This window comes from Pongo pygmaeus, chromosome 14 (assembly GCF_028885625.2).
Source record: "Pongo pygmaeus isolate AG05252 chromosome 14, NHGRI_mPonPyg2-v2.0_pri, whole genome shotgun sequence".
In the NCBI taxonomy this organism is placed as follows: domain Eukaryota; kingdom Metazoa; phylum Chordata; class Mammalia; order Primates; family Hominidae; genus Pongo; species Pongo pygmaeus.
The window spans coordinates 40,710,723-40,731,607 of NC_072387.2; the positions used below are offsets into that span (position 1 = coordinate 40,710,723).

The 20,885-nt window shown below is 37.7% G+C and overlaps 1 protein-coding gene across 2 annotated transcripts in view; it reads left to right on the forward strand.

The window, feature by feature from the left end:
• FRY (FRY microtubule binding protein) overlaps positions 1 to 20,885 on the forward strand; it is a 268,121-nt gene that overhangs the window by 157,381 nt on the left and 89,855 nt on the right. For both annotated transcript variants that reach the window (XM_063650744.1, XM_054446794.2), the window contains exons 28-31: positions 179 to 289; positions 6,736 to 6,890; positions 14,534 to 14,633; positions 14,948 to 15,119. In XM_063650744.1, the coding sequence (XP_063506814.1) occupies positions 179 to 289; positions 6,736 to 6,890; positions 14,534 to 14,633; positions 14,948 to 15,119 (538 nt within the window). The remainder of the gene's footprint in view (positions 1 to 178; positions 290 to 6,735; positions 6,891 to 14,533; positions 14,634 to 14,947; positions 15,120 to 20,885) is intronic.

Below are 20,885 nucleotides of genomic sequence, written 5' to 3' on the forward strand. Positions count from 1 at the left end.
TTGGAATCTGGTATTTTTTATTAAAGCTACTAAAGAATGCTTTAAAAATCTTGTGGAAATAAGTGTCTTTAGAGGGCCATTATCATTTATAATTCTGACAATTATGTTTTATAAAGTCAGTTGGATACCATTAGATCATTCCAAGTTTCATTTCCATGTCTTGTGTTTTTATCATCAGGCAATGTCAGCAGTACTGTGCTGTGGCCCTGTCTTCGACAATGTGGGCCTTTCCCCAGATGGCTACCTATATAAATGGCTTGACAACATTCTGGCTTGTCAAGATTTACGAGTAAGTATAGGCAAAAATACATTGTTTTTAAATGTCTTCTGTATTCTGCCTCAGTTGAGTTACTGAGATGTATAAGCATTGTTCACAATACCTCTTCACACATCAGCCATACAAGTATAGATTTATGTCTTGTTCGCTTTATGCTATGATACATCAAGATAAAAAAGATAGTAACATTTATCAAAACTGACCATAAGCTGGGTCATAAAGCAAATCTCAACAAAGGTCACATTAGTGAAATGATAGAGACTATGTTCTCTAATCAGAGTAGCATTAAGTTGGTATTCAATTCAATAACAAAAAGATAATTTTAAAAAATACTTCCTGATAACCAGTGAGTTGAAGAATAAATTACTATGGAAACTGGAAAATATTTTTAACTGAAGAATAATGAAAGTACTGTATACTAAACTTCTGGGCTGTAAGTAAAGCCTTTCTTAGAATGAAATGCATAGCCTTAAACGCATATACAAGGGGACTTGAAAAAGTTTTGTGGAAGAATAGAATTAAAAGATAAAAATTTTAAAAATATAAACTTTATTTCTTAACATAATCTCCATCAAGGTCAAGACATTTTTCGAAGTCTTTGCTTAATCCATGCCTAAAGAATCCATCCCAGAACTAAGTCCTGGAAACTTAACCATGTCAATGCCACGTTCTCTACATTATTACCTGAAGAAAATTCGGTGATTTTTAGAGATTTTTTTAAGATTAGGAAACCAAAAGAAGTCAGAAGGAGCCAAATCAGAACTGTAAGATGGATGCCTAATGATTTCCCATCAAAACTCTTGCAAAATTGCCCTCATTTGATGAGAAGAATTAGCAGGAGCATTGTCATGGTGAAAAAGGACTTTCTGGTAAAGTTCTCCCAGGTATTTTTCTGCTAATGCTTTGGCTAACTTTCTCAAAACACTCTTATAATAGCAGATGTCATTGTTCTTTAGCCTTCCGGAAAGTCAACAAGCGAAATTCCTTGAGCACCCCAAAAATCTATTGCCATGACCTTTGCTCTTGAATAGTCCACTTTTGCTTTGACTGGACCACTTCCATCTCTTGGTAGCCATTGTTTTTATTGTGCTTTGCTTTTAGGATAGCACTGGTAAAGCCATGTTCCATCTCCTGTTACAATTCTTTGAAGATCTATAGAATCTTAATTCCATTTGTTGAAAATTTTCATTGAAAGCTCTGCTTGTCTACTGCTGATGAGTTTTGGTGCCCGTCACATGGAACATTTGCTAAAGTTTAATTTTTCAGTCAGAATTGTATAAGCTGAACCAGTTGAGATGTCTGTGGTGTTGGTTATTGTGTCTGCTGTTAATCGTCAGTCCTCTTTAATTAGGGCACAAACTAAATGAATTTTTCCCTCACAAATTGGTATGGATGGTCTACCACTGTGGGCTTCATCTTCAACATCATCTTAAAACAGGTTTTCTATTTGTAAACTGCTAATTTCTTTGGGAGAATTGCCCCTATACATTTTTTGTAAAGCAGCAATGATTTCACTATTCTTCCACCCAAGCTTCACTATAAATTTGATGTTTGTACTTGCTTCAATTTCAGCAGGATTCATGTTACGGTGACAGGGGCTCTTTTCAAACTGATGTCTTCTCCTTCTTAGTGCCTCAAACGAAATTCTGTTCAGACATGTTATAACAAGTTAGCACAAGTTTATTTTGGTGCAAACAAATTTTAATCCATGCATAATTTTTTCATAATATACATTTTCCATGAGCTTTCTGAAGACTCTCACATTAAAGAGAGAAAAGGTGGATAATCAATGACCTAAACATCCATCACAAGAAGTTAGAAAAAGAATAGAATATCAAACTCAAAAACAGTACCATGAAGGAAATAATAGAAATAAGAGTAGAAATTAATGAAAGGGAAACAAATTAATGGTAGTGATCATTAAACCAAAAGTTGAATTTGTTACAATACTTAAAAAAATCATAAATCCATGGCAAGTTCAATCAAGAAAGAGAGAGTGACTTTCTTTAAAGTGTTAAAAAAAGAAGACTATAAAACCAGATGGCTTTGCTGATGAATTCTACTGAACATTTAAATAAAAAATTGCATGGATTCAATGCAAATTCTTAAAGAGAAAACAGATGAAGAGGAAATACATCCCAGTACATTTTGTGAAACCAGAATAACCTTGATAATAAAACAAGAAAAGGTTGTAGCAAGAAAGAAAATTAAAAGGCAGTCTCATTCATGAGATTGTCTCTAATACATAGATACAAAACTTTAAATAAAATATTAGAAAACTGAATTTAGTGATATAGAAAAAAGATAATTTACCATGGTCAAATTAGGTTTATTCAAGAACTGTAAGGTTGGTTAATATTCAAATGTCTGTCAGTTCATTCATATATTAACTATATTCACAGAATCTCAAAAACATGATCTCAGATGTAGGAAGAGCATTTGATAAAGTTCTACATTTATTCATGAGAAAAACTCCTGGCAAAACTACAAATAGAAAAGAACATCCTTAGTTTGACAAAAGGCACCTTGAAAAAAAAACACCCTATGAGCACCACATTTAATATAAAATATGTAAACATCATATTTAATAGTTAATTTGAAAGTGTTCTCTCTGAGATTAAAATGGGCAAGGAAGCTTACTGTCACCACCTCTATCGACATCATACTGGAGATCCTAGCCAATGCAGTAGGAAAGAAGAGATTATAAAGAATAATAAAACATAAATAAAACTCATTGTTCACAGGTGACACAATTGTGTGTGTAGGAAATTCCAACAAGTCTTTAGATAAAGTGTTGGAATTAATCAGTGAATTTAGCCTGGTTGCCATAGAAAGGTCAAAATTAAAAATCAGTTATATTTCAGTACAGCAATGATGGGGAGCTGGAAAAATAAATTTTTAATTATGCCACTTATAATGGCATTTTAAAATTAGGAATTAACATTAAATACTTAGGAATAAACCTAACAAAAATGTGCAAGGCCTCATACACAGAAATATATAAGGCATTAATGAGAAAAATTAAACATCTAATACATGGAAGAATATACCATGCTATTGAATTGGAAGATTCACTATTGTAAAGAAGTCAGTTCTCCAGAATGATTCATGGAGACAATGCAATTCCAGCCAAAATCCGAGCAGGATATTTGTGACAACTGAAAGTTCCTTTCAGGACCAGAAATAGCTAAGATAACTTTGAACACTATAATCAAAGTGAGAGGATTCACTTTAGCAGAAACCAATACTTACTATAAACGTATGGTCATTAAAACACTGAACTATTGACCAAGAATAAGTACATATACCAATGGAGTAAAATAGGGAGGCCAGAAAATTACCCATGTATTATGTGTATGCACACATGGTTTATTTCAAAGATGGCACTGCAGAGCTATGAGAAAAATGGTTTTTTTCCAATAAGTAATTTGGGGTCAATTGGATAGCCTTACTAAAGGAAAGAAAGAAAAAGAAATTTGACCCTTTCCTCACACTTTACAAAAATTCATTGCAGGTGGATTGTAGATCTAAATGTAACAGCTAAAATAATAGTCTCTAGAAAATAATCCAGAAGAATATCTTCATCCCTGGGGTTACAGTAAGATTTCTTGAGCAGAATGCAAAAATTACTAACCCTAAGGAAGAGCTATTAACTTTTATTCACCAAAAGACACCATTAAGAGTGTGAACAGGCTAGCCATAAAGTGAGAGATGTCTATAACACACAGTCAGCAGAGGGTTCTTACCTAGAATATATAAAGGACCCCTACAAATAAATAAGATAAATACAGACTCAGTAGAAAAATGAGAAAGAAACTTAAGCAGTTCACCAAAGAGGTTATCTAACTGACCAGTAAACATAAGAAAAGGTTCTCAAGCTCATTAATAATCATGTATCTTAGTCCATTCAGGCAGCTATAACAAAATATCATAGACTAGTGGCTTATCAACAACAGAAATTTATTTCTCACAGCTTTGGAGGCCAAGAAGTCCAAGGTTAAGGTGCTAGCAGATTTATGTCTGGTGAGGGCCTTCTTCCTGGTTCATAGGCAGCAGTCTTTTTGCTGTGTCCTCACTTGACATAAGAGACAAGGGAACTCTCTGGGGTCTTTCTTATGAGAGCACTAATCTCATTCACAGGGGCTCCCCACCTCATGACCTAGTCACCTCCTAAAGGCCCCACCTCCAAATACCACCACCTTGGGGGTTAAGATTTAAATATGAATTGGGGGTTGAGGGGATACAAACATTCAGTCTATATCATGAGGGAAATGCAAATAAAAGCCACAGGAGACAAAATTATATACCGTATAATTCCATTTATATAGACCTCAAAAACTGCCCATACTAACAAGTAGTGCTAGAAGTCAAGATAGTGGTTTCTCCTGGGTAGGAAAGACAGGCTGGTGTTTAAGAGAGTGCCCAGGGGAGGGTTCAGTGGTGCTGGTAATATTCTGGTTTTTGACCTGGTGGTGATCATAGGAGGGTGCTAAAATGACTCATGATATACATAGGAATTATATACTATTTCTGTGTATTTTATACCTCAATATAAGTTTCTAAAGTACAATAAAAGCTTGATTCTTCTCTCAAGTCTTTTTAATGACATGTTTTTTTTTGTTTTGTTTTGTTTTGTTTTTGAGACGGAGTCTCGCTCTGTCCCCCCGGCTGGAGTGCGGTGGCGCGATCTCGGCTCACTGCAACCTCCGCCTCCCAGGTTCATGCCATTCTCCTGCCTCAGCCTCCCGAGTAGCTGGGACTACAGGTGCCTGCCACCACGCCTGGCTAATTTTTTGTATTTTTAGTAGAGACATGTTATTTTAAGCCATTTGCAATAATATCATCAGCTTTTATCTGCTGCTAATTACTTAAAGCCAGTTGGGGGAAACTAGGTTGAAGATGTTTGACCATCCAGTTAGAATATCACTCCCACCTAGGCCCAAACCTTGTAAGTAAAAAAACATAAAGAAGCCAGAATCTTGCCTTTTCCACCTGGTTTCAATTGGCAAGAAGAGTGAACAACTTTAAGAGGAGGCACCAGAATGTTACTTTTTTTTTTTTTTTTTTGAGACAGAGCCTCACTCCATTGCCCCAGCTGGAGTGCAGTAGCGCCATCTCAGCTCACTGCAACCTCTGCCTCCCAGGTTCAAGTGATTCTCGTGCCTCAGCCTCCCCAGTAGCTGGGATTACAGGCGCACACCACCATGTCCAGCTAATTTTGTATTTTTGATGGAGATATGGTTTCACCACATTGGCCAGGCTGGTCTCAAACTCCTGACCTCAAGTGATGCGCCTGCCTGGGCCTCTCAGAGTGCTGGGATTACAGGTGTGAGCCACCACTCCGGGCCAGAATGTTACTTTCTGAGAAGAAAGTAACATACGTAGCCTCTAGGCACCAGGCTTCTCCTGGACAAATGTGCATATCACTGACCATCTAGTATTTGAGAGTAGCTTTAGGCATCATCAATTCAGCATCCTATTAATTCTATCTAGTATGATTTTTTAATTAAAAAACTTTGATTAAGAAGAGTCTATTGAGACTGTAATTCTTTTTGAAAGATAGGCCGCTAAGCTTCACACAGTATATTTAGTAACCAATCCTCATAATCATATTTCCTCTGATTTTTTCCTTAAGAGACTTTGTAGTAGGAATAGACATTGATACACAAGCATACTTCACATCTGCTACTATACTTATCACTATTCCTACTGGCATCAAAATCTTTAGGTGAGTGACCACTCTGCATGCACGGTGGTAACATCAAATGATCCCCCACAATACTCTGAGCTAATACATAGAGGATATCCTTTTGTATATTGGATTTTTTAAACCAAATACATATATTTTTCAGAAATATTTTAAATGCAAAAAAATTGCCAATAAAGTCTTCGTCCTTTTTTTTTTTTTTTTTTTGAGACCTAGTCTCACTCTGTCACCCAGGCTGGAGTGCAATGGCATGATCTCAGCTCACTGCAACCTCCACCTCACAGGTTTAAGTGATTCTCCTGCCTCAGCCTCCTGAGTAGCTGGGACTACAGGCACCCACCACCACGCCCAGCTAATTTTTTCTATTTTCAGTAGAGACAGGGTTACACCATGTTGGCCAGGCTGGTCTTGAACTCCTGACCTCAGGTAATCCAGACACCTCAGCTTCCCAAAGTGCTGGGATTCCAGGCGTGAGCCACTGCGCCCGGCCGCTCCTTTTCAGAGGTAAAAATTGAGAATAGGTGGACCCTATGTAACAGACTTACATGATCAAATTTAATGTATACATTTCAGTTTTCAGTTGCGACATCATACTCTCTTGAAGAATATGTGACATAAAAATTAACCAAAATGAAAGCTCAGTCTTCCCTTTCATTTTACTCAGTTTATGTTGACTAAGCTTTATCTGTATCTTTCTCTAGAACATTGTTTCATCAAATACGAATAATATTGATTTGCTCCATGTACTCAGGTTCATCAACTTGGCTGCGAAGTTGTTGTCTTGCTACTGGAACTTAATCCTGACCAAATAAATCTTTTTAATTGGGCAATTGACCGATGCTACACAGGTTCCTACCAACTTGCGTCTGGCTGCTTCAAAGCCATAGCAACTGTGTGTGGAAGCAGGTATGAATCTTTATAAGCAGTGATGAGTGGCAAATACATTTAGGGTTACTTTTTGTGATATGAATGACGGAGAGCTGTTTTGCAACTATATGAGCAAAGTAAGTTCGATGAGAATATAAAATGTTCTGTATGTCCCCAGCAGGTAAACTACTCCCTGTTAGGTTGCAGTTCCATTGGTTTTTCTCATTTTATCAGGAAATGATATGTTGTTATAGTACCTTTCTTTTTAATTGCCTGGAAATTCACAGTCAGGTATTACAGCAGGATTTGAAAATGACAAAGAAGAAACATTATAGGAATTAAAGGAATGTCTAGAAATGTTTATAATGAAGGTGAACTATAGCCCATCAGCCATCTTTACAAAAAACCAAACCCAGGAAGTGGCCTCAAATTTTTAAACTCACTTTATCCAAAACTTCAGAAAGGAAAAAAAGAAAAGGAAATGTGGCACCAAAGGTTCTATAGATTACGCTTTTAAAACCATTGCCTTTGTTATATAAATTAGTTATTCAGTGTAGCCATTCAGCATGATTTATGTGCTGAAATAAGTTCATAGCTACCATGAAAGGGTTAATAAAGGTTCTCCAAGTTGCATAAGCTATTCCCAAGAAAGAGCTTATGTATCAGAAAAATTGAGGGAAACCAGCTCATTTATTTTTGAAAATATTCATATAGACTGTCAATTTTCCTTTTTAATTAAATGTTGCACTTTAAATAGCTATCTTGAGCTACCAGATCAAGAGAATAAAAGTGAATTAGTTTTAAATTCCAATCTCTTATAGGTCTAAGTTAATATGAGCGGTATTTTGGAAGACGTCTACTTTCAATAAACCTAAAATGAACATGCTATTTAGAGAGACAAGTTTCTCCTTAAAATTTTTATCTTTCTTTTATAAAGATAGTAGATAACATTTCATATCTAAAGCTTCCAGCAGTAGAGTTTTTATTGTAGATTTTAATATCCATAAAAGTTAGAGCAAATGAATATAACCTAAACTGCCTGATTTTCCATCAAGTTTTATTTCCTGTTATAAGCATTACTAAAAAATATACTTTATGACATTACCAAAAGAACATTGTTCCAAAAATCTCTTTGTCAAGAGTGCTTTTTTTTAATTTTCAGATATTTCAACATTCTAAAAATAAAGTTTTGTTCACATGACCCTTTGATTTTAAAAAATATATTTAGAATCTATGGCTTGGACTTCTTTCTTTGACAAAAATAAGTTTCACCTCTTCGCTGCCCTTCTCCCAGTGAACTTGGCTTGAACTATCCTAATCAAATTTATTGCATTGCATGGCCATCTCACAAAATATTACACTGCATTTCTCTGAATAAATCTAGGTATTTTTCGTTAGGGAGCACAAATAAGTGCTTAATAAATTTAACAACATAGTCTCAATTTCAATAATATCTCTAGTCCCAAAAATATTAGGTCATAAAACCTGCTATGTTCCACGTATTTTTTAAGGTATCATTGTACACTATCTTGGTTTCTTAGACAAATACTGCATATCTATTTGCATTCATGACACTCATCTATTCTGAAGGAAGGGCAGAGGGCAGGAGAATGCAATGGCTTGAACCCAACTGTCCAGATAGTGACCAGCGTTTCTGCCATTTCTCAACACAGGGAATGTTCAGAATTTAAAATTTCAGCTGTTGCCTAAATTTGCTCTTTCCACATAAATTCTCATCCTGTGTAGTCTAGACAGGCCTCCAGAGAGGCTTGAGCAGTCATTGTGCTTGTGTTTGCAGTACTTTTTTCCAAAACCAATTGTGGTATTTTCAGCTCTTGCTTGATTTGTCTTCTGTAAGTTTGCTTCTAAAAAGCAACTGAAGACCTTATGAAATATGTTTCTGAAAAGTCATATGCAAACTGAATTTTATTTTAGGTTTCTCAAGCAAGTTATCTACACAGTAACTCCTACAAGTCATTTTCTAATCAAAGAATTCTTATAAGATAAATAATGATCTCCTCCTTTTCAAATAGGAATGATTATATCCTGGATTTATTTGTAGAGGAATATGACAGCTTATAAGTACATTTATTTATTAAGAAACCACTCATAATTGACTTTAAAATACCTAAAAGATTAAATTTTTTTAAATGTTCTTGTTGATTTAAATTTTCTACTTTAGCTTTAGAAAAGAGGATTTGCCATTTTTGCATAATTAATATATCAGTGTTCATTAGCTGTGGCAATGGGGAAAAATGGTTCTCTACATCCTTCTTTTTGGTTACTTTTCCAGCAGTAAAGGACTGTGTGTGAGTGTGAGTGTGTGTGTGTGCGCACACACGCGCGCACGCACGCATGTGCTGTGAACTTACTGTTCTCTAGTCAAAACTCTACAGCTATGCCATGCTATGACTCTGGTAATATTAGGAGATAGAAAGTCAGAACAGAACTTGAATAGGACCAAAGGAAATGAGGATAAAGATAGAAAGTGATGGTAGAACTAGCAGTATTAATTTTGCAAAATTTTTCATAAAACATGTTAATATATTTGATTAAAAGCTATTAGATACAGCTCACTACTATAATTTAGTACAAAAAAAATGCTTACTTGTTAGGCAGCTTTAGTTCAAATAACTATTTGGCTTCTGTGTGTGTCCTAATTAATTTTTCCCTCGCTCCAAATGAGATTAGAATAAGATAGATAAGGAAATTGAGAAAGAAACTAAATTACTTTCCAAGGTTATAAATCAAGGTGAATTGTGTATTAAGAGTATAGGCTATTTCCAATCACTAGCTTAACGCACCAGAATTCTCTTCACATTTTAATTAAATACTTAAGAATTTCATTATTTTTACTTTTACCTTCCAACACACTTTTAAAATGTGTTTAATAGATGTTTTAGAATTGTGTGTAAGAACAAAGTGCAAAGTGTTGATTTTTAAATAACTTTGTTGGATTTGTTTTCGGTGGTGGTTTTTGTTGGCATTGTTTGTATGTTTGTTTTTCTTTAAGTTAACTTTCTATAAATCTTCCTAATTTAAGTCAGGCCTAGCAAACTTGAATTCTTAAAAGTAAATCCGTATTTCTTCAGGGAATATTATCCATCTATCAACATGGAAGACAGGCAAAGCTTATGATTCATAAATCCCAGTCAAACTCCCTAACTGATGATAAATAGCCCTATTTGGTTGTGTCAGCCATCTGGAGTATTTCAGGAGAGCAGAGTTGGGAATCTGGGCTCCAGAAACATACCATCTTGGGTTCAAATCCTCACTCCACCTCTAATGAAGCAGCTGTGTGTTCTTGAACAAGTTACTGCAGATGCCTACCCACTAGTAAAATGCGGCTGAGGATAGGGTTAGAATAATGATTAAACAAAAACAACCTCTTGGCCTAAGGCCTAACAAATGGTAAATACCCCATAAATAATGTCATTCAATAGTTGTTGCAGGAGAACAGCTGTGAAGTAATCCCCTCAATTAGCCAGTAAAATCTTTCTCTTCAGAATACCTCAGAGCCATCTTAAGCTTTGTCACATAGTACTAGGTAAGCCAGAGTAGCGGACATTTCCCAAATGCTTCAACATCTCCTCTCTTCTAAATAGTTTTATTTCTTGTTTACTTTTTAAGTCATATCTACCTCCCATATTTATTTTATCATTTGATTTTTATTTGATATGATCACAGCTGTCTTTATCTTTTATCCTTGCTCTGCCTATGCTGAATAATTAAATATTGAAAGGTATAAGATTCCATTTCTCAGCCTGTTTTCAACATCTAAGTACAGATACTTTATTTGTACGCTTTTGCTTATTTGAAATCTCTTTCATTGTTTCCTCCTCTGGGTTTCTTTCATTTTCTGAATCTGTTATTCCTTTCAGTGTTGTTGCTTATGAATTTAATAGCTCATTCTTCAACAACAAAATAAATGCTCTGATGACAAGGTCAAGTGCATGGCCCTGCCTAGTAAGAGGGAGGCTTTGTCTACCCCTTTCCTGCCTTTAAATCTGCAGTGATCCAGCAATATATTTGGCTCATATATATGTATATTTGTATATATATAAATGTATTAGTGTTAAATTCCAATGTCAGAAGACAGAGACATAGGTAAAGCATCTTTGCTACTATAAGGCTCAGAAGGGAGTTTCCTTTCTACTTTTATAGGCAGAAAGGTCTGTTCCGAGATACGGCAATTTGTAACAATTCCAAACTACACTGGCTATGAAATGCACTATTGTGGGCTGTCTAGGAGACTGAGAGCATTGTGGATAAGAGCTTGAATTCTTTGAAGTCAGACTTATCTAGGAGTCTGGGCTCCACCACTTCTACATGACCTAAAGCAAGTACTTTTCTCTAGGCCTTGCATGCTTGTTGTGAAGATTAAATAACAAATCTAAGTAAAGGTCTTGGCACAGTACCTGGCACAAAGTAAGCACATAATAACATCAATGTCACCCATCATTCAACATCATTCTTGCACTCGTCATCATCACCACCATCATCTGGGGGTAGTTCCCCAATTTTTCATCAGACCCACCACAAGTTTAAATAAACTTGTGTTTATTTAAAAATACAAGTTACAGAAAAATAATCATTTTGGAGTTAAAAATTAATAAATCTATTTTGGACGCCAATATATCAGTATCTACCAAAATTTTAAATGTGCCCTTTGACCCTGCATGACCGCTCTATGAATTTTTTCTAAAGAAAGGCCAGCACATTTGGTGTTTGTGGCACTATAATAATGAAAAAGTGAAAACAGTCTAAAATGTCTACCAATGCATGTCAAAAGTTGGACTTCCCAGGAAATAGACTGAGATGGATATATGAATGCAGGACATTTATTAGGGTGGGCCCTTGGGGTCAACATCTATGGGGAAATGAAGGAATTAGGACTGGGAAGAGAAAAGAAACCTCAGTCATTCCCACTAGAGCTGCTGCTGGGGAACAGATATGACCTTGACCTAGGCAAACCTCTGGTTGAAGGCAGTTCCCAGAGAAGGCTTCAGATCAAGGATTCAGCTGCCATCAGTTTAGCTGGAGGATTGAGTGCCTCCATCCTGAAAGAAGGATCTAGGTGGCACACCACAGTACGCATTACAAGAGTAGTTGTTTATGATATGTTCCTAGAATGGAATATGTGACAGCTATTAGGAAGACTGAAGTGAGCCTTATAGCTCGGTGAAAATGCATATCATCAAACAGTACAGACAGGTGGTGTAATCACATTTATGTTTAAAACCCTGTGCATTGAAGGAGAGGTATTTTGATGCAAATGTTCATATATAGTCTTGGAAGACAGCTGAAATATCAAAATGTTGACAGTAATTGCCTCTTGGATAAGATTAACAATTGGGAGAATGAAAGGACATGAGATACTTCTACATTTTATTCTACTCGCCTACCTGCAAGCAACACCAACTTGCAGCCCTGTGAGTGAACCATCTTCAGGGCAGACCCTCTAGCCCTATGTGTTGCTTGAATCTTTTAGAAGAAAAATATATTCATGTCATAAAAATTAATATTCAAGTAATGTTAAAAGTAGAAAAACTTTTTCATGTGTTTAACCAATTCTTACTATAATTTCTCACTGAACTTAATGTAAAATGGGATGTATTCATAGTAGGACATGCCTTTCTGGAAGGGTGATTGTCTCATTCTGTTTTCTGTTGCCTATAACAGAATACCTGGAACTGGATAATTTATAGAGAAAGCAATTTATTTCTTACAGTTATAGAGACTATGTCCACGGTCAAGGGGCCTCATCTGATGAGGGCCTTCTTGCTGATGTGGACTCTCTGCAGAGTCCTGAGATGGCTCAAGGCTTCACATGGCAGGAGAGTTGAACATGCTAGCTTCTCTTCCTCCTCTTATAAAGCTACTGGTCCCACTCCTATGATATGTGTCAATCCATTAATCCATGAATAGATTAATCCATTCATGAGGGCAGTCTCGTGACCCAGTCACCACTTAAAGGCCCCAGTTCTCAATACTGCCACAATGGGGATTAAATTTCAGCATGAGTTTTGGTGGGGCAAACATTCAAACCAAAGCAGTGATTGTTCTAAAACAGAACTTCTTAGACAATGCAATTATGTAGAATCAAAAAAAAGATTCCCAAGGAAAAACAACTAATATGTTTTTTCATCTTCAAACTATCTTTTTCTTCCTGAAGTTTGTTTGAAAATAAATAGTAGTAACCCACCTTCTACATATAAACCGTTCAATTGTTCAACTCAGCCAGGTGCAGTTGTTCACACCTGTAATCCCAACACTTTGGGAGGCCAAGTCGGGAGGATCACCTGAACCCAGGAGGTGAAGACAGCAGTGAGCCATGATCACGCCACTGCACTCCAGCCTGGGCAACAGTGAGACCTTGTCTCAAAAATAAAAAAGAGAGAGAAGAAAAGAAAAAGTTCAACTCACCAGGAGTTTTCTACTTATAGCTTCTTTTCCACTATAATCTAAGAAAATACATATGGTGAAAAGATAACATCTTTAAATAGGATTACATAGCAAGAAAAAAATGGATCTAATCTCTCTATTCTATATGGTTATACTGCCAATTGCCACATAATCTGTTCTGTGTTCCTCTCCCCCCATCCCACACATGCTATCAGTTACCAAATCCTGCTGATTTTATCTCCTTAGTGTTCCTCAGATCTCTCCCTTCCTTCTGTCTCTACTGTTTCTGCTCTAATTCAAGCCCTCATCAGTTCCCATTTGCATTCTTGTAATAGCTTCCACTCTTGGCCCCATACAATCCATTCTCCACACAGCAGCCAGAGTGATTCTTCAAAAAGTGAATGCCATTGCCTCCCTCCCCAGGGCAAATCCTGTAGTGCTTCTCCCTTAGGGTGAAGTCCATAGGCTGGTCATCTTCTGAACCCACCTACTGGCCTAGCCTCACTTCCTTCTGTTCCTCTACTTATTTTATTCAGTCTACTACACAAAGATTCTTCCCTTTTACAATAGGTATCTGCTGTTTCATTCTTGTAATCTTTCAAAATGCTGTCCTCTCTATCTGGAACATTCCTGTACTACGCCTTCCGTGACCTGGCTAATGTCACCTGGTGCTTCAAGACCCATTTTACTTGTTTCCTCTTCAGAAAAGACTTCCCTCCCCCCCATCTAATGTAGGTGTCCCTCATCAGGATTCTTGTAGCATGCTGTGGATGTTCCAACAACACTCATCAGAACTAGACTGTACAGACTGTCTCCATGACTAAACTGTAAGCCCTCCTTAAGGACTGGGACCAGCCTTGCTATCTTTGTATCATTGGTACTTTGCATGGTGTTCCTGATAGTTGTTTGGCACTTAATAAATTTAGAAGAATCAAATGAAAATATTAATTTGGTGAGCTATTGAGAAATTTAGTACATGTATCCTTTTCTGTCTTTTTCACTTGTTGGTTTGCATTAAAGTCCGTTTGCATCAGATAGACTTTTGTGTTCTTTTATCCTGGTGTCCCAGTATTTAATTTCAAACCAAAATAAAGTCATTTTCCTTTATCTACTGATAAATAGCAAAAGAAGGAAGCAAAAAATGGCCAGATGGGGGTAGGAATGCCACTATAAGTGACGGAGGTCAGCACGCCAGCTAGAATTTTAAGAGGTGACAATGTAGCCACGCTGTCTTATAAACCATGCTTTTTTTTTGTTTTGTTCTGTTGTGTTTTTAGGAACTATCCCTTCGACATAGTGACATTGTTAAACCTTGTTCTATTCAAGGCCTCTGACACCAACAGAGAGATTTATGAAATCTCCATGCAGCTCATGCAGGCACGTATCATTTACTGGCATAGAAAATATCCATCCTTGAGTACAGAAAATAGAAATGGTAGTTGATTACCTAATTGCTGTTTATTGATAGGCCTTTGTTTATTTCTGCATATCGTTTGTGGCTATGAAGAGTGAGAAAGCAATTATATAATCTTTTGTAAACGTACTAATTAAACTGATGTTTTACCTTTAATACTATTTTTAAATGGGAATTAATTAATTTTGTTACTTCTAACCTTTGTTAAATACAAATGCTCATGAGATATCCAGCTAATATTTTTCATACTACTTTTTACTTTCCTACATCTTTATAGATCCTTGAAGCAAAGCTTTTTGTATACTCAAAGAAAGTCGCTGAGCAAAGACCGGGAAGTATTCTCTATGGAACACACGGCCCGCTGCCACCCCTCTACAGCATGTCACTCGCCCTCTTGTCATGTGAGCTGGCCAGGATGTACCCTGAGCTCACACTCCCGCTCTTCTCAGGTACCAGGCAATAGTCAATAATGACATATGTGATCATTTCTAATAATGACATATGTGATCATTTCTTTGCTCTAAGTAATTTTTCTTTTTAAATTCTAGTTTAATTTTAGAGTTATGACCAGGGATGATGCCACTCATTCCTGTAATCCCAGCACTTTGGGAGGCCAAGGCAGGCAGATCACTTGAATCAGGAGTTCGAGACCAGCCTGGCCAACATGGTGAAACCCTGTCACTACTAAAAATACAAAAATTAGCCAGGTGTGGTGGCACGTGCCTGTAATCCCAACTACTTAGGAGGCTGAGGCAGGAGAATCACTTGAACCCAGGAGGCAGAGGTTGCAGTGAGCCGAGATTGCACCACCGTACCCCGACCTGGGCAACAAAGTGAGACTCTGTCTCAAAAAAAAAAAAAAATCTTAGAGTGATAATTAGTGATGCTAAGTTTGTAGGTCAGAATTACTGTGGGCTAGATCCAGTTACATATGAAAGTAAATTCTATAATTGATAAATGAAAAAAGTTCTTTATCTAAAGCAGTATAGGCATAAACATACATATGACAAATGCAAGGTGCTTAGATTAATAATACTAACTTCTGCATACATTATATATATAAATTTCCCAAAGAAACTAATATCCCACAAAAGCTAAATATGAACAGTATAATTTATAATACATATAATTGCTGCAAGTTGTTTGGTGGTTGTGATAGTGGTGGTGTTTTGTAGCTTGTATTTTGCTACATATATAAGTTGTTGAAAGTTTGAATTTTTGCATATTCTTTACAATCTTCATAAATAGTTTTTGTGAATTTGGCTTTGCATAGTGGATGGATTGCCACCTGTAGGATAAAAATTCATTTGTCACCTAACTTCTTGCCTAAGCTTATGTAGCACTTTGCCAAGAGACAGACTTTGGCCTCTTGAATTCATCCTGTTTTTCCATCTCTATCACCACCTCACCACTGCTTTGTCCAGATCTTCCTCAGTCCTTCCCTGCCTCTGCATTACCTAACTACAGTTTATCTTCCATGTGGCAGTCCATCCACTATGCAAAGCCAAATATGTACAGCACTTCTTAACTCAAACTTCTCTGCCCAATTGTCCTAAAAATAGCTGATAACAGCCTACATTTAGTGAGTGGATAGTAGGTACCAGGCTCCATGCTAGGCACTTTATGTGCATTGCATTCATCACTTAATATTTATAAACCCTGGTATAGTACAGTGGTTAGAACAGAGGCTTTGGAGTCAGGCAACCTTTCACTAGTTGTTTGACTGTGGACAAGTCACAGAACCTCTAAATTACATTCCTTATCTGTAATAGTAATGACTACCCCATAGGATGTGAAGATTAAAGTGATCTAATGAAAACCAAGCAGCTGGCCCAGTCCTGGCATGGAATTATCACAACTACCACCACCACCATCATCATTGTTCTACAGATGAGAAACTAAGGTTTAGACATGTTAAATAATTTGCTCAAGACCATATAGCTAGGAAGCAACCAAGTCAGAATTAAATCTAGATCTGTCTTCCTCCAAAGCCATTGCTGTAAAATTAGAACTCAGCCAAGGGGCAGGCAAAAAAAAGCTACTTTTCTAAACTTGCTTTCTACCTTTTCATTCAAGAATCCTCTACTCCAATCCTACTGAATCTTTGACCAACATTCCAGGTCCTCTTGTAAATCTTTGCTTCTGTACATGCTGTTGAATGGCCCTCACCCCTTCTTCCTAACTTCAACTTTCCATAAGATCTAACTTAACATCCACCTCTACTGTGCAGACCTCTCCATCTACCTGAGGCAGAGTTAGTCACTTCTTTGTGTAATACCAGAAACAATGGAGAGACCCAATAAAAGCCTTTTTAGTAAATTAATTCTCTTCTTGCAAAACTAAAATTTATTTTTATGCACTTCACCCAAGATTTGAGTGCTGCCTACGTGCTAGGCACTGTGCTTGGGTTTCAGAAATACAGAGGGAAATAAAAGTCTCTCCCATCAAAGGTTCATAGTCTAGCAGAAAAGATAGATATGCAATCAAGCCAAGCACAGTGGCTTATGCCTGTATCCCAGCACCTTGGGAGGCTGAGGCAGGTAGACCACTTGAGGCCAGGAGTTTGAGACCAGCCTGGCCAACATGGCGAAACCCTGTCTCTACTAAAAATACAAAAATTAGTTGGGCATGGTGGCACATGCCTGTAGTCCCAGCTACTCAGGAGGCTGAGGCACGAAAATTGCTTGAACCCAAGAAGCAGAGGTTGCAGTGAGCCAAGATTGTGCTACTGCACTCCAGCCTGGGCGACAGAGCGAGACTCTGTCTCAAAAAAAAAAAGAATATATAGATGTGCAATCAAATGATTTTGATACAGTATAGCAAATGCAACTTTTTAAAAAAGAAAAATGCTCAATGTATTAGACAGTAGCTGAAGGACTAATCAATTATTGGGCCAGGAATATCAGAAAAGACTTCCCAGAGAGAAGTTGATGTCTAAGCTGTAGTTTGAAAGGAGTAGAAATTTGCATAGCAGACAAGTAGTTGATAGACGTTACAGACCAAGAGACCATTGCATATGCATCGGCTTAGAGTTATAAACTAGCATGATGTAATTGGGGGTTTATATAGAAGTCAGTTTAGGTAACATAACGTGCAGGAACAGGAAAAGCTAGAGATGGTTGTGGGCAGATGCAGAGGCCAAAATCATATCTTGGAAGGCTTTGTGTACACTAAAAGGTTTGTAGGCCAGCAATCTTCCATATGTGCTTTTTGAATCCCCCTTCAGAGCTCTGTAAACAGAGACAGCATCCCAGCAAGCTGCTGGGGTTTTGAAAGCCACTGATGAGTTGCAAACGAGAAGAGGGAGTATCAAGATTAGAATGCATTTTTGAAAGCCTGGTTGCAGTGTGGAGGGTGGATTAGTGAACATCCAGTCTGGAGAGAGGAGGATGGTTAAGAAACGATGGCAATAGTCCAAGGAGGAAATAATAAATGATAAGGGCCTGAACAAAGACAGCCCAATGAGACTGGAGAGGAGAAACCAGAGTGAAAAGCTGCCAAGCAAAGGCACAGAAGAGAATGCCTGCTGTGACATCAGGGAGGTCAGTGGTGATAACCCTCCTAGAAACCCAGTACAGGGAGAGGAGAAGGTTTGGGGCAAGGCAGAGATCAGGAGCCCAGCCCAGGATGTTGAGTGTATGCCTCTGCTGGACTTCCTCCTGTATGGATGAGCCTGAACTGAGGGAGGTCAGCGCTAGCAACTCACAGAAGGATGGAAGGGATTAGAGCCACGGGCATGGATAAGATCAGGAATGGAGAGAGCACAGAGTGGAAGAAAGGGCCTGGACACCCCCACTTTTGCAGACTGGTCCGAGGAAGAGCAGAAGGGTGAGAAGGCATGGAGGGAGAACACTCAGGAGAAGGTTTTCATGGAAACGTAGAGGAAAAAGAGATTTAGAAGGAGAGAGTGAGCAGTGCACAGCCTCCAATGCAGTAGAGAGATCCCAGAAGAGAAGACCTGAACATGACTCTCTGAGTTTCGAGATTCATTGGTAACTGTCAGTAGTTTCTGCAGGGAGGTAGTGGCAGAAGCCAGATCACAGTGGCCTGGCTGAGAAAGAATGTAGAAGGAGAGGCTGGCCCTCCAGCAGGGTGCAGAGTCAGAGGAGGAGTTTTAAGGATGAGCGATATTGGAGCATGTTTATTAGCTGAGAGGGAGATGCTAGTAAAGCGGGAGTGGTTCACAATTCAGGAGAGAGGAGAGAAACAGTCCAGCAAGTTTAACCAGATCAGAGGCTCCTATGAGTTGCAAGCAGGTTCAACCTACATTTCCTTGAAGAATTACCTTTTGGCTGTTTTGGCTTAGGGGAAATTACTTTTTAAAAATAACACAGAAAAATTAGGAGGTTATAATAGATTCCAAACACTTGTTTTTAATATAAACCCTGTGGTGAAATTTTTATTGCCTGTAATTTCAAGTGATCTAATTATTGTAAACGGCCAGACAAATTGTTCAGGTCCACTGAACAAGAGCATCCCACTGATGTGGTCTCACATTTTATTTAAAGTATTTGTGGAGCAGTGAATAGAGGGCTATTTGCATGTCTAGGGCATTTTTCTTTTTTTGTTCCCTTTTAAAAAGGGAACTACCCTTGACTGTCCAGGAGCTACCTGGGTGCTTGGGATACCTCAGACAGACATCCCTGCCCTCTTGGTGCTGATGTCTGTCAGACAAAATGCATTTAACATAATAAACAAGCAAATTATGGAATGCATAAGTCTTTGTTCCAAAAAGTCTATAGATTTTTATACCATTGTTAAAAGATAGGTCTTTTGAATAACTACTCTTTTATTCATTTTTGGGATTTTTTTCCCCCTCTTAAAGTCCAGATCCTTCTAGTGGAGTTTAAATAGTTCTTCCACCATAAAACTATTCTGAGTCTTTGCACCCAGAAGTCATTTTCCACCACCGAACCCCCAAAGCGCTCTGTTTGTGCCTTTCTGATTTCATTTGTCACTGTTTCCCTTGCCCCAGAGTGATTTGTCAACATAATTTGTCTGAGTCTCTTTCTTAGGGACAGGAACTGCATCATTTGTCAGTCTTTGCTGTCTTTGTCGTGTCTAGCACAGTGGCTTGCACCTAGAAAATGCCCCGTACCTTGGGACAAATGAATTTTCTGATTTTATAAGGATTTGAGGATGTGACATAACAGTCACATACATCAGTCACATCCATAAATGTAGAAATCAAGTAAATTTTGAAATTTTGACCTATATAAAACATAATAACTTAGCACTGTCTGATTATTGTGATATAACATTATGGTCTCCAAAATAAAAAATTATAACTTTAATTTTATGAAAAGGGCCAAATCGATTAAAGCTGCTGTTTCAGAAGATCCAGTGAATTATCTTGGTATAATTCCTGGCATCTGTGTTGTTCTATTATTTAGCAGCCATGAGCCCTCTAAGCGAGACTGCATTGCCACACTGGATCATAACACCTGTATGAGACCAAGCTTTCTAATTTCCCTGAGGATAAAATACCTTCTTCTCTAGATATGAGAGATAGATTACATCGGAGCCTACTGCATATACATAATGCTGTGCTTCTGTATATAAAATAGAAAGTTTATTTGGATTATAAAATTAAATGCTGCTGGCAGTGAAACAATGCCAAAATGCTCTGAGAGAAAGTAATGGTGAAATGACTGGACCAGACCTAGGGCTTCACTGTTTGGACTCACGTGTCTCACAGGGGACATGCAGCCCTTGGCAGGCACCTTCCACATGCTTAGCAGTTTTCAAGACGACTCTGCAAAGTGGATTTATTCTTCCTAGAGATCCACATGTCACTTTTTAACAGCCAATGTTTCATGGAAGACACTTTGTAAGACACTAGGTCAGTGGAAAGATAATCATTGGTGTTAGACTGATCCTAACCACAATTTATAAGAGCCTGATGGATGATAGGCCCTGTGCTGAGCACATTGCATTCATTATGATTATATCTTTTAGTCATTACAGTAGCCTGATGTGGGGCCCTATCAGTCCCATTTTACCGACAAGGGAACTGAGGAGCAAAGATGTTAAGTAACTAGCCCAGAGTCACATGCCACTAGTATGTGGTGGATCTGGAATCTGAACACATGCCCTTCTAACTCCGAGTCCCTTATTTTGTCCACCCTCTGATATACATCTTCCACTAGCAGTAGATTTGAACTCACTCCACTTTTACCAAGCCTGTGCTTGCCCCACAGTGGTATACACTTTCC